The 13,212-nt window shown below is 40.5% G+C and overlaps 1 protein-coding gene across 22 annotated transcripts in view; it reads left to right on the top strand.

Moving 5' to 3' along the window:
* The window catches only part of ptprk (protein tyrosine phosphatase receptor type K), a 93,548-nt gene extending 88,680 nt beyond the window's left edge, over positions 1 to 4,868 (top strand). For 11 of the 22 annotated variants that reach the window (XM_069515651.1, XM_069515653.1, XM_069515650.1 and 8 more), the window contains 7 exons: positions 462 to 635; positions 1,429 to 1,446; positions 2,026 to 2,157; positions 2,257 to 2,382; positions 2,473 to 2,636; positions 2,750 to 2,885; positions 3,103 to 4,868. In XM_069515651.1, coding sequence (XP_069371752.1) covers positions 462 to 635; positions 1,429 to 1,446; positions 2,026 to 2,157; positions 2,257 to 2,382; positions 2,473 to 2,636; positions 2,750 to 2,885; positions 3,103 to 3,156 — 804 coding nt within the window. In that variant the 3' untranslated portion in view covers positions 3,157 to 4,868. The remainder of the gene's footprint in view (positions 1 to 461; positions 636 to 1,428; positions 1,447 to 2,025; positions 2,158 to 2,256; positions 2,383 to 2,472; positions 2,637 to 2,749; positions 2,886 to 3,102) is intronic. The other 11 variants (XM_069515658.1, XM_069515652.1, XM_069515666.1 and 8 more) reach the window with 1 other exon arrangement.
* The last annotated feature ends 8,344 nt before the right edge of the window (positions 4,869 to 13,212 follow it).

The raw sequence follows: 13,212 nt of genomic DNA, 5'->3' as shown, positions 1-13,212 counted from the left end.
TCTTAATATAAGAGTAATAGTATATCTTATATATACTTAATATAAACTAAGAACATGTGCTCGTCTTCTCAGGACCCAACACACACACATGGATATATTTGACATATTTTTAACTCAGTAGTGGTGGACGAAGCACTCAAACATTTTACTCTGGTAAAAATACAACTAAATTAACAAATATGTACTCAAGTAAAAGAAGAAAGCAGTAACTTGCTGAGTGTACTTTTGAATATATCAAAAAAACTATGTGCACCTGTAACACAATGCATTGTAAAAATGTCGAACTAGATATCTGCTGATATACAAAGTGGAGTAAAAGTGAAAAATACTTGAAAATGAATCTACTTAAGTACAGATATATGAATAATGCACAGTAACTATGTAAATGTACTTTCTTGCATCAAACCACTGATGTGTGATTATATGTTCATCTCTTTGTCCGTCCATCTCTTTTTGTCCAGACTTTGAACTCGGTGACTCCACAGCCGCAGCCTGAAGACTGCAGCATTGCGTTGTTGCCTAGAAACCAAGACAAGAACCGCTTCATGGACGGCCTTCCTCCCGACAGATGCCTCCCCTTCCTCATCACGATAGATGGAGAAAGCAGCAACTACATCAACGCCGCTCTCATGGATGTAAGTCTCCGACACGTGCACACGAGGCGAGGTTGTGTTATTTTCAACACGTAGAGGAAGAGTGGTTTGGGACCTTTCACTCAGAGTTCTTCAGAAAATAAATCTCGTGGGTCAGTGGATGACGTTCGAGCAATGAACTGTGAAAAAAAAAGGAATAAATCAATGAACAAATAACGTCTGTGGTCCCAAACTACAGTCACACATTTGTTGAAAATGTTTCAGTCTTTAAAGAGGTTATACTGATGAAGAAAAGCACATGTTCATGTAACACACACACACACACACACACACACACACACAGACTCCCCTCCCTGTTTGTGTGATGCTGTGTTTGTGGTTTTTTGCAGCAGAAGGCTAGAGACAAATCCAGGTTCTGAAAAGACCATTAGCTTCTCTGGCCGCCACCCAAACATTGCAACTTTCACCGGCAACAGCTGGTTGTGTCTCGACGTGCTGCCTTTGTACCTCGACAAAAACAAAGTCATTAAGTGGGTAGAAATATCAACTCGTAATTATCACTGACGATAACCAGCTATCTCACCTTAAATATTGGCGAGCAGGTTATTGTCAGTGATAATTACAAGTTAATGTTTATCAGCCGTTCTGTTTTTATAAGGGCGGCTTAGTTTCATCCTATTGTTTGAAATAAGACGTGTAATAAATGCATGTTGTGGAATGAGACCTGGCTCCTCTCCAACAAAGATGTTGGAGGACAAAAAAATACTGCAAATGCTGCAAAACGTTTTAAAAGTTTAGCGAAGTTAAACTTACCTTTGGCCTCTCTCTAACCAAGCTGTCAGAAGAGTTCCAGGTAATGCGATTATGTGTCAAATCTCCAATACTGGATTTGTTTCATGGCTTCAGTGTCGTTCCGCCACCAGGTTCATGTTTAGCAAACCATTTACTGTACCCTCCCCCCCGACCACCACCACATCAGACTCCCCTTTTGTCTACATTGCCCCCTCCCCCCCGTCACCGACGTCATTCACACCCATGTCACATATTTGGCTGCACATGTTCATTCTTGAGGAGTCGGACCTTCAGTTCAGTCAGTTCATCACGTCGACACAAACTATAAACCTGAGGCTGGATTTTCACTTTTGAACTTTGAACGACTTGAACTGATGGAACGAGAAGGTAACTGACCTCAGTAGATGTGTATTTGTAATGCATGCTCCTCACCCTCACACCTGATAGGCCCACTGCATGATCATGTGACCAAACATCCCTTTTAGAAGAATGCTCGCTGTGTCGTGTTCCACAAACTGTCTCACTCTCTGTTGTTTGTGTGAATGTATGAGAGATGTAACGAGGAGAAGAATTAAAGAATATTCAGATTAGTTTTTTAAATCGAAACCAAAAAATCTATGTCTCTGTCTGATTCCTGCAGAGCTACAGACAGCCTGCTGCGTTCATCGTTACCCAGCATCCTCTGCCCAACACCGTCAAAGACTTCTGGCGTCTGGTTTACGACTATGGATGTACCAGTCTGGTGATGCTGAACGAGATCGACCTGGCTCAGGTAACTCGCCTCACCGACGTCTTCTTGTTTGGATTATAGACACGTTGCTGTTTATTCTTGTTTTCTCAGAAGCTGACATCTAAGATGCTCTGTTCTCAGGGTTGTCCTCAGTACTGGCCAGAGGAGGGCATGCTGCGCTACGGCCCCGTCCAGGTGGAATGTATGTCCTGCTCCATGGACTGTGACGTCATCAGTCGCCTCTTCAGAGTCTGCAACCTCACCAGGGTTCGTAGATTTACACTGTGCTGCTGTGTCTCTGCTGAATATTGTAACAAGAATATAACACAAGACTCTGAATGTGTTTCGTCTCCTCAGCCTCAGGAAGGCTACCTGATGGTCCGCCAGTTCCAGTACCTGGGGTGGGCGGGGCACAGAGAAGTCCCCGCCTCCAAGCGCTCCTTCCTGAAACTTATCCTGCAGGTCGACCAGTGGCAACGCGAGGGAGAGGAGGGGGAGGGAAGAACCATCGTGCACTGCCTGTGAGTTAACACCAGACATACACACAGTCGAATGCACTTTATTCTCTCGCTCTTCTTTCTCCATGTAGCAAAGGCGTGTTTGTAAAACGCCTTTTTTTTTTCTCTGTGTGTAGAAACGGAGGCGGGCGTAGCGGAGTGTTCTGTGCCAGCAGCATCGTGTGTGAGATGGCGAAGAGGCAGAGCGTAGTGGACGTCTTCCACGCCGTGAAGACGCTGAGGAACAGCAAACCCAACATGGTGGACACTCCGGTGAGTACGAGACAGAGAGAGAGAGAGAGAGAGGAACCGAAATGACTGATTATTGATAATGATATTGTTTTCACCTCCAGTTTTATCTTCATTATTAACTTTTAAGTTAATGTTTCAGGAAGAAGTTATAAAAGTTAGAAACATGAACATTTCAACAATCTGTCTGTGATCATGTGACCATTCAGACATTGAGTCCAGTGTGTCTGTTGATTTTCAGGAACAGTATCGGTTCAGCTACGACCTGGCGCTGGAGTTCATCGAGTCGTCCTAAATGAAAGAGGGATGAGGAGGAGGTGGAGATGAGCGGGAGAGCATCTTGTCTTCATCCTTCCCCCCCACTCTCTCTCTCTCTCTCTCCCCCTCTCTTTGTGTGTGGCCGTCTGTAGCATCCATCCTACAATCGGCAGGAGAGAAACCGGCTCCTTGTCCAGTGTTGGTAAACAAAGGGAAACAGAAGGAGCAGCAGCGGAGGAGGAGGCGACATCCCTCCTTTTTACTCCTTCATGCTTATTGTACAGCTTTTTTGAGTGCCAGCGGGGCCCCTGTATGTTTGGGGCTCCATTTAAATGTTAAGCGTTTCACCCCCCCCCCCTCCTCGCATGGACTCGATGCCTCATGCCGTTTCAGCTGCAGTACTCCTTTAGTCCTGCAGACGTCTCCCTTCTCCCAATGCAAGATGCCTCCACAGCTTTTGATTAACTGCAACTTTCCAGCGGCGGAGATGTCGGTACATTTATAAAAGAGCGGCCGATCTCAAGTCTCTGTTTTCTGCTCCGTTTCAGCCGCAGCTTCATCGTCACCTCGTGTTCCGTTTCTGGTCAGAATATTATTATGTGTTTGAGTATTTAACAGCCACTTTGTACCCGTTTTACTTTGGTGACACGCAGATACACGGAAGACAAAATCTCATCTAGTTTGCCTTTTAGATAAAGAAGAAACGAGACTGACAACAGATCAAAAATAGAACGTTTACATGAGTATTAGGCTTTTAGAATTTTTTTTAATTTCACAATATCATGAAGTGGCAACTTGAAAAATGTTGCATAGGATTTTCACTAAAATGTATAAAAAAGAAAGTGTGATATGTATCATTGTTTCTGTTGATTTCTGATCGCTTTTATATTTTCATTTATCGATCTACTGGATAGAAGTGTCCACGTCGTCTTTGTTCCCCAAAATGTACGAATCAGCGAACTTGAGATTGTTTGGATCATGTTTGTTTCAGGGCTGGGCCCAATGCACTTTCAATTCAGCCAATTCACAAATGGGATCATTTTTCAGAACGCAAACATAAATATGAGAAACGTGAGACTGAGGATTAACGCTCTTTCTTGAAGATGCAGAATATCCATTTGTGGTTTGAAGGGAATTGGAAGTGAAGTGACCCCAGGCTTCATTCGTTTTGTGCACTGGTGGCCAACACTTTGTTTTTTTAATGTTTTACTTTGCAGCTGATGTTTATTCATAAGCCAAAGACTTTGTGTAAATATGTCTATATGGATAAAGCACATTGTTTGTATTTATTGTTTGTTTACTTGCATTGCTTGTAAGAACAATCATTCTTCATTCCATGTTTACTCTACCACCAGCGTTTCTTAAACCGAGGGTCAGGACCTAAACTGGGCTGCGACTTCTACTCAATTTGCGTCCATGAAGAAGAGTTTAAGAGCCGCTGATCGAAGCTGTATATTCAAGCATAGAAGTAGTTTTTCAGTATTTAGGTGGAGTTCAGTAGTATTGTCTTGTTTTCACTTATGAATCTCTGTGACGTTGCCGTGGTTTCTTTGTGTAAAAAGCCCATCGCTCTGTTCGTGGTCAGTAGAACATCAGTCGGAGTATTTTGGATAATTGCTGCGATCCCTCTTAACGTCTTAGTCGGGATAAGCTGTTTATCTTCACCCTTGTATCCTGCTCACCATTATTATCCCTGGATACACACTGACTCGCTGATGCAACCAGGCTTAGTGAGCGAAACATGCAGGACCGTGAAACAAAAAGAGAAAAAAAAAGACATTGTGCCTAATCATTTGAATTTCCTTGTTGAAACAAGCATTTTAACAGCGTCCCAGACGACAGCCGGGGTCGTGGACGATCATTGTTTTACCTTTTTCGGACCATGATTCAGTGTGTTTCATTCATCAGAATGAATTCTTTGTGAGGCTCACTGAATACCAGATGTGTTTGTTTTGTTCGCAACATGTTACAGAAGGAAAAAAAAAACTTTATTGTAAATAAAAATGTTAGACGTTCCGCTTGGTTGGAACCAGAGAAGCTCTGCTCGCGAGGATGTTATTGTAAATACAGAATCATGAGGACTCTAAAAGGCTCTATTGTTCAGAGATATAGACGATGGATGCAATGTCAGAACATTTGTTCTGTTGTAGATAAAAACGTCAGAGATTGTACTCCTGGAGGATTCAGCTTAAAAAAAAAAAAACTTTGACAGGTGTTGAAAACTTTATTCTGTTGGTAGATCATCCATTTCCTGTTTTGTTTTGTTTTATTTCCTCCAGATTTCTGATCTGACCCAAAGAAGGGAAAGAAAATGTAGAGGCCATAACGTTACGTTGCTACAGTCGTACTTTGCCTTCAGTGGTTGAGCAGTGTGGACAAAGCTGATGTCTGTTTTTATCGCATGCCCAGAGAAAAGTGAAGCCGCCGTCAGTGACAAGAAATCAAACAGTCAAAGGGAAAAGTGAGGAGCAGAGGATTCCTCCTCAATAAACATCAAGTCATGGCCCCTGAGGAGACGTCACTGGATGAGAGGCCAGTCTGAGTGTAAAAGTGATATTCATGGTTCATAATTATTCTTGTCTGTAATGTTTGGCTTCTTTGCTGTAATAAAGACCACTTCTTTAATTAAAAGAAACTGTCGGGACTCTTCTGTCGTTACGATACAAGAAACATCCACATCATCTATGATCCAATACTCTGTTAATGACAACATGCTGTATATGATCGATTTTTACTTTAGCTTGTTGATTAATCACAATACTGATGAGATGTTTGTGGCGGTGGGGTATGGTTAGGGCGCCAACTGCTGGACAACAGGGAGGAGTGGCTCAGCGCCCCTTCACCTCCACAATGTTATTTCAATTGTTCTTCTCCAACATTAAAAGTGAAAATTAAATAAGTCAGCACTCCAACACCATGGATACAGGCTGCCATTAAACCAAGAAGAAGAAGAGGCAGGAGGAGGAGAAGAAGAAGAAGAAGAAAAGCAGGAAGTAGGAGAAGAAGAAATACAGGAAGAGGAGAAGAAGAAGAACGGGAAGGAGTAGCAGAAGAAGAAGAGCAGGAAGTAGAAGAAGGAGGAGAAGAAGAAATACAGGAAGAGGAGAAGAAGAAGAACAGGTGGAGCAGGAAGTAGAAGAAGAACAGGGAGGAGAAGAAGAAATACAGGAAGGAGGAAGAGCAGATAGAAGAACAGGAAGAAGGAGGCAGAGGAGTAAAAGGAGGAGGAGAAGAGGGAGGCAGAGGAGTAGAAGAAGAGGAACAGGAAGAAGAAGTAAAAGAAGAAGAAGCACCTGTGAGGACTTGTCCAATGGTAGGCCACCATCTTGTTCTCTGTCACAGGAGACCAGACAGACTGAAAGTCACAAACTGATGAATGACTTTTCATATGATTATTAATGAAATAACACCAGTGTTTATCTCATTGTCTATGGAATCACATGACACAATAATGGAAGGTACATTAAAATGGAGTCAGTTGAGACGCCATCAATCCCAAAGTCTTTCATTTACAAACTGCATTTAGTTTTTATATTATAAAGTGAATTTTATTCTATTTCATCCATTCAACAGCTCAGTGATGAAAATAATTTCTGGTGCTCATAAAGAAAAATGAGATTCTCTCTTACAACCGTGCAGTTTTCTTCAAAAAGTTTAATTTGCATAATTATTTACAACATGGTAGAGAGCAGAACTTCAGAAGAGGCAAAATATACTGAACCACGCTGATAAAGCAGGAAAATAATAAAATGATTTAAATTGGTGAAACCATGTCAGAATCTTGCATTTAGAAAACAAAAAGAAAGTTTTACAACTCAATCAAAGAAAATCTAGAAATGAAATATTCAGCTTAAATAAATCTTACAAACACAAACTGATCTGTAGAATGCTGTAATACTGAACAGCAATGAAACACTAAAGAATACATTCATTTTCACTATCCCGCATGCTATCTGAAGATCTTATAAAATAATGTCGACAAAGGAACAGTAAACAACAAAAACATGGTCAAGAGCGGAAAATAGTTCCATTTAAATTAGGCATATATTATATATTTATATATGTATATTTCTGTACAAATACTGAATATTTGGCATTATATTTATCCTCATAATTGAGATATCTAACAATTGAAAATAGTCTTAAGCTAACCACAAACCTTTTATGCTATCAAATGTTTCTCGTATCACATCCCAGAGCCCAGAAGAAGCCTCTTGTTATTTCTACCCACAGCCACAACACAAGACATTTCTCCACCAAAGGCAAACTAAATTGTGGCTGCTCTCTCCCCTCATAAAGCACAGAAACATAAACAGCACACAAACACTTCTCCTCCCAGTTGTTTTGTAGAAGCACACCATCCAGAACAATATGTGGACAACACACGTCTGTATATTGTGGTTTCATTGGTGCAGAGACGAGTTGTGGTGTAAAATAGTGTAACTGCCCTTCGTCTTGTTGTTTATTACACTGACCAGGCTCATAACTAACATCACCAATGAAATATGTAATAATCAAAATACTACAGGAATCAAGCGTGTGGACAAAACATAACATGTGAGCATCTGCAGTGCCTGAAACAAATTCTCATTTAACGTAACCTAAAGAGAAATATTTGCCTGCTTCAATAAATAATTTGTAATTTGGGGAAATATTTGCTACTCCCAGGGGACGTTAGCTTAGCTTAGCATAGAGACCGGGAGCGTAACTCTGCCCAAATGCAACAAAATCCACCGACCGGCTCAAATTAACCTGATCTGTCGTGTTTGTCGATTCAACACAAAAAAAAGAGGATTGGTGGTTTTATGCTGGTTTTGTTTGTGGTGGACTAGCTTCCCTGTTCCTAGCTCAGAAGTAGACCAGTATATTACCACTGTAAAATGTTGTTGTTTTTCTTTACATCATTTTTTTTGTTCAGTTCAAACAAACAAGACTTAACGTGTTAATTGAGATTTACTTTGCTTTTTCAGCAGATTTTGTTACATGTGAATTAAGGCTCCCCGTTTTCAAACACAAGGCTAAGCTTAACGGAAATATGAGAGAGTGCGTATGTATATTTCCCATAGACTGTATATAAAGATGCACAACATGTCTTGACTTCCTCCTGTTGCCAAAACACGTCAAAGTCATTTGGAGCCAGATTCTGCGCTGTAGTGGGGTGGGGGGTGGAGCTGTGTCGCCATCAGTCTCAGCTGCCAATCATGACTTTTCAACCTGTTTTTAAAATAACTAATTAAATCCAAGTTTACTTGAAATATTAGCACTGGAAAGTCTGAAGTCACAGAAAACAATTTTGGCCTCTTAGTTTTGACCTATAGCAGCTACCCACTAGGGGGCGATCCAGATGATTTGGTTTCACTGTCCCATCATCTATCTTATACAGTCTATGGTATTCCCCAACATTTCCTCCACTTTATTAGCAGCTTCAAACATTTACGGTAACGTCCCTCCGCTTAGTTTTTTTGTCTAAAGATAAAGATGAAACACCAACTGAAATATCTTAATCAGGCTTATTGCTTGAGGAGCAAATACACTCGTACAGCCCAGTAGTAATGGAAGCGTGACATCAAACATGGCCCATGATTACTCACTCGATTGCTGTTTGAACAAAACTGACGATCTACAGCATGTCATAAAAAAATCACGTCATTTATGAGAAGAGAGAGCAAACAGTAGAAAGACATCTTTGCAGCGCAACTGTATCAGAATCAAGGAGAAAAGCTTTCAATGAAAATCTAATGGAGTCTTCATCTAAGACTGTGAAGAAATCCTCAAGATGTGAATATGAGGGAAACTCAGGGGGCCATCTTGAGGATGTACCATGACACCGCTGCTGCAGTGTGTGTGTGTGTGTTGGTGTGTGTATTTGATGTGTTTGGTGTGTGCTGATTGTCAGAATATACCCAAAAGAAGAAGAAAATGTAAAAGTACAAGGAGAGAAGTGGTTTGATTCAGCACCTATACAGACTTCTCTGAGGTTCATCTTCAGGACGACTATTAAAAGATGTTAGTGTGGAATATGGTGAAGTTCAATGTGTTGTACAAGGCATTAACAGATGTCTTGAGTCGTGACTAAACAGGGAAATGTGACAAAGGAACGTGACTCGTTTTCCAGTATTAGTGAACGTTAGCTGTCTTTTTTTCTTTACAGTACATATATTTCAAATCAGCATAAAGCAAATTGTAACTCAGTGATGGTAGGATAACTGTGTAGGATTTAGAATTGGATAACAATGACAGCACACACTTGAACTCCTGCAGTGTAAAGCACGGTGAACATGGTGCTTTTCAGTGCTCTATGAATGAACGGTGATCTGCACCAGGGCCTGCAGCCCCACAGAAGTACTGCTGCATAGTACACAGGCATGACAAATACTTCCTGTGGAGATTACAACTACTCCTAATATACCATGTTCGCTAAAATGCTTATCTATGAGGTAAATAGCTGTAGGTGAGCCTGCCTGCCATTGTATGAAAACACTATTGCACTTTTTGGCTGGTCAAGTTTTGTCAGTCTCCAGATTCTGCAGATGTTGATGCCGAAAATAGGCAAAAAACATCACGAGATTACAATATCACAGCAAGAAGGAAAAAATATAGACCTTTTAAATAAATTATCTTTTTTAATTTGCAGAAATGTATGTGACTTCGACGCCTTGTTTCCACCTAGCTCTGTGTCAGTATTTGAGTCAGCCGGAAGTGTATTCATTCCTTTGCAACGTGCACGATCTCTGATGGGTTGCAAAACTCCCCCTCTGGTATTTTTTGGTCCAAAATTTTCCTCCAAGTACATCAATGAATTTGAATTCAGTTGTTTGACACTGTTGATACTCAAAGTGTGTAATTATATAATTAAATATAAACTTCTGTCTGCCAGTTGAAAACTTTGTGAATTATAAAAAAGTTATTTTGCTAAAAATGATTTGAATATATCAATAGATTTATTGATCATAATATAATCGACATAAATAATGTGCTTTGACCAACAATCAGCAAGCACATTCTTTCTTCCAAATATTGCTCCAGGTACATATTCCAAAAAACTGGGCAGCAGAAAACTTTCTCGACTGGCTGCAACCAGAAAGAAATGCATTTCCAGGCATTGAACACTAGGGGAGCGGAGTTCGAATATTACACGGAACTACAGACACGAAACAAAACTGTTTGGAAACGAGGCACGAAATGTGTATAACTGATTTTCTACAATTTATCATAATTTGAATGGACCTTCGTCCAGAGTCGTGACTCATAAACTGGATCACACTGCATCATGGTGATAAACAGCAGAACATCTATGAGATCTGAGCCAAAAACCCCAAAAAAAGAGGATAACAAATGTCACCAAACCCTCCATTGCTGTCCTCTAGACGTTATTGTGCTGAAGTTTATTACACTCAGAAGTTTAAATTAGTCAAATATAAAGTTTTAAATTCTGCAGTCCAGCCCAGTTTCCAGCCCTTTGTAATGGTATCACAGACAAACTCGCACTCTAACAGGTGGTGTAGTCCTTCCACAAATCTCAACCCAACACATTCACTCACAGAGTCCGATGAGAATCAAACTGTAAGGCACCTGAGGATTTGTCATGTACATAGTTGCCAAATGTCTAAGCCCCTTGTGGCGTGGTGAGATAAAACGTGACACAGACGAGGAAGAAAAATACTAAAGATGTCGTGTTGATGTACCACGATCACAGACGAGCCCCACATGAGATCACAAAACACTTCTATCTATGTCAGTGTCTGTGTGTGTCATACATACTTTGATAGCTTGCAGCCGCTGGTGTCCCTGTGACTTTTGAAGACATCTTTGTGTCTGAAATCAGCCCCACCCATGGGTGACTGGTGCAAAAACAGCTAAAGTGACATCGTTTTCCATTTAAAGCCAGAGACTTTAAGGTTGTTCCAGTCGATCCTCAGCACTTTACTTTCACTGTTACTCTCTGCCGCTTCGTCTCTGTCAGGTGGTCATCTATGGATTATTACCACTAATTTGATTTTGTAGATTTCACTCATGTCTACCGGTTTTCAAAGTGGAAACAACCTGCAGGGTAATTGTTAGGGACAGAAAGAACGGGCTTGAAGCTACAGAAGGGACAGAGACCCCCCTGTAGGAAAAGGTAGTTCTCGAGGGAAAGCCTAGCTGGATGATAATGACTTGATCAAGTACTACACATGATGGAATCACAGTATGCAGTCTGTGGGAAGTAGACTTGATTTGCATGACCTTCAGTCAGGTGGAAGAGCAGTTGGATTGTTAAAGTAGCCCATCAGCTGTTGTATCGTAATTCAGTGAAGCTGTCGTTTGTTTCTTTTAGAACAAAATGTCAGGAGGAGCCAGTGAAATTCTCTCTCTCAGACCAAAGCTGACTTTATTAGACTTGTAAGTGGAAAATTAAGATGTCTGATTAAATTTAAAGAAGGGATATTATGTTTGTTTAGTTTCCCTTTAATGCATATATGTTTTTTTTGCATGTTCAAAAGGTCTGCAAAGTCAAAAAGCTCCTGAAACACCTCGTCAGTAGACCGACCAATACTTCAGAGGCATCGCAATAATTTGTATCTGTCAGGAGCAGTGTTTTCTGTGGAACAGAGGAGCTTGGTGTACCATAGACTTTTTGTACTTTTTGAATTTGCAGAACTTTTCCGTTCACAACAAATAATACACCAGAGTAAACTGATTGACTGAGAAAGCATCATATGTCTAATTTAAAACCAATCAAAAAGAAGATAACGTAAGAATTAAATCAAGTAAAAAGTTCACTTGTCCAATTCCGTTGGATTTTTTAGCATCTGCTCTTTTTTTTTTTTTTTTTGCATTGTTTGGGGCTCTACATTCATTTTCTTTTTTTGGTTAAGGCCGTCTGGTAACATGAGGGTTTTAGAAATCTAGCAGTGATGTACACGTGTCACAAAGTAAAACATCATAATCCCTCCTGACAAGCAGGTCTCAGTATTTACAGTACTCAACTGCTGCCCCCTACTGAGCACTGGTCTTATTACAGTAAAATAGGAAACCTAGTGGCCCTGTAAGAGTTTTAATTAGCTGGGACTGGATCGACAAATGAATGGGCGTGTGTTGCAGATGTCTATGATTCTTCGTCTGTGTCGTATAAAACATGGACAGGTACACTGATGTACTCTCAGCTCTCTGTAGCGGCATGCCCCTGGCTCAGGGTGGGCATATTAGATTTGACTTTAAGGTTGGTGGAATGTCGAATCCTTTAATCTCTCCCATCTGATAAATAAACTGACCTCTTTTCATGCTAGATAGGAAGTTACACCATAAAACCTTCTCCTGATTTTCACCGCTGAGGGCGAGAGCATTGCAAAGATGATCTTTTCTAAAGTCACAATGTCCCACACGTCGTTGGAGAGAGAACGGGCACCATATTAATAAATCTCAGTTTTAAAAAGTCCTTGAGTGTGTGTGTGTGTGTGTGTGTGTATGTGTGTCTGTGTGTGTGCGTGCACATAGGACTGGGTATAGGACAACAGTTTTAGAGTAAAAAGCAGCACCATTTACTATAGTAACTGAATATTGTTAAAGTGTCATTTGCACCTGTCTTTTATAGACTACATGAGCAGATCAAAATAACAACAGTATTTTTTTTTTTTAAATATATGCGCCACTTGGAACAAGAGGTCGGATGCAGTGTGTCGTGAGAAATGAGTTCCGTTGGCCAAGAAATCAGCAGGACAAACGCATTCAAATCAACCCACAACGGCTTTAACTAGAGATACTGAATGTATACTGTGATGTCGGTCATGTGAGAGATACTGTAGGTATGATTAAAAGTGTTAGATTTACGATTACGAGGCCAGAACGGCTTCGGAAGGAAAACAAACACAAGGTGCAGTTTATATGATCCTATAGAATAACATGAAATTCTGTGGTAAATTCTCCATTTCTGTCCTTGCAATTCAACTGCAACAATATCACATGAGCTTCATAAACTACATTTCCCTTGGAAATACAAACATGAATATTATAAGGTGCAAAATGCATTGTTGGATACAGTCACCTCTTCCAGGCTGCGTAAAATGTCTTTTTTTGTTAATAATTCATATTTGTTCTGCAATGGAAATGTATC

This window comes from Paralichthys olivaceus, chromosome 19 (assembly GCF_024713975.1).
Source record: "Paralichthys olivaceus isolate ysfri-2021 chromosome 19, ASM2471397v2, whole genome shotgun sequence".
Taxonomy (NCBI): Eukaryota; Metazoa; Chordata; class Actinopteri; order Pleuronectiformes; family Paralichthyidae; genus Paralichthys; species Paralichthys olivaceus.
The sequence above is the reverse complement of the archived record's forward strand: the minus strand, read 5'-3'. Positions and strand labels throughout refer to the sequence as shown.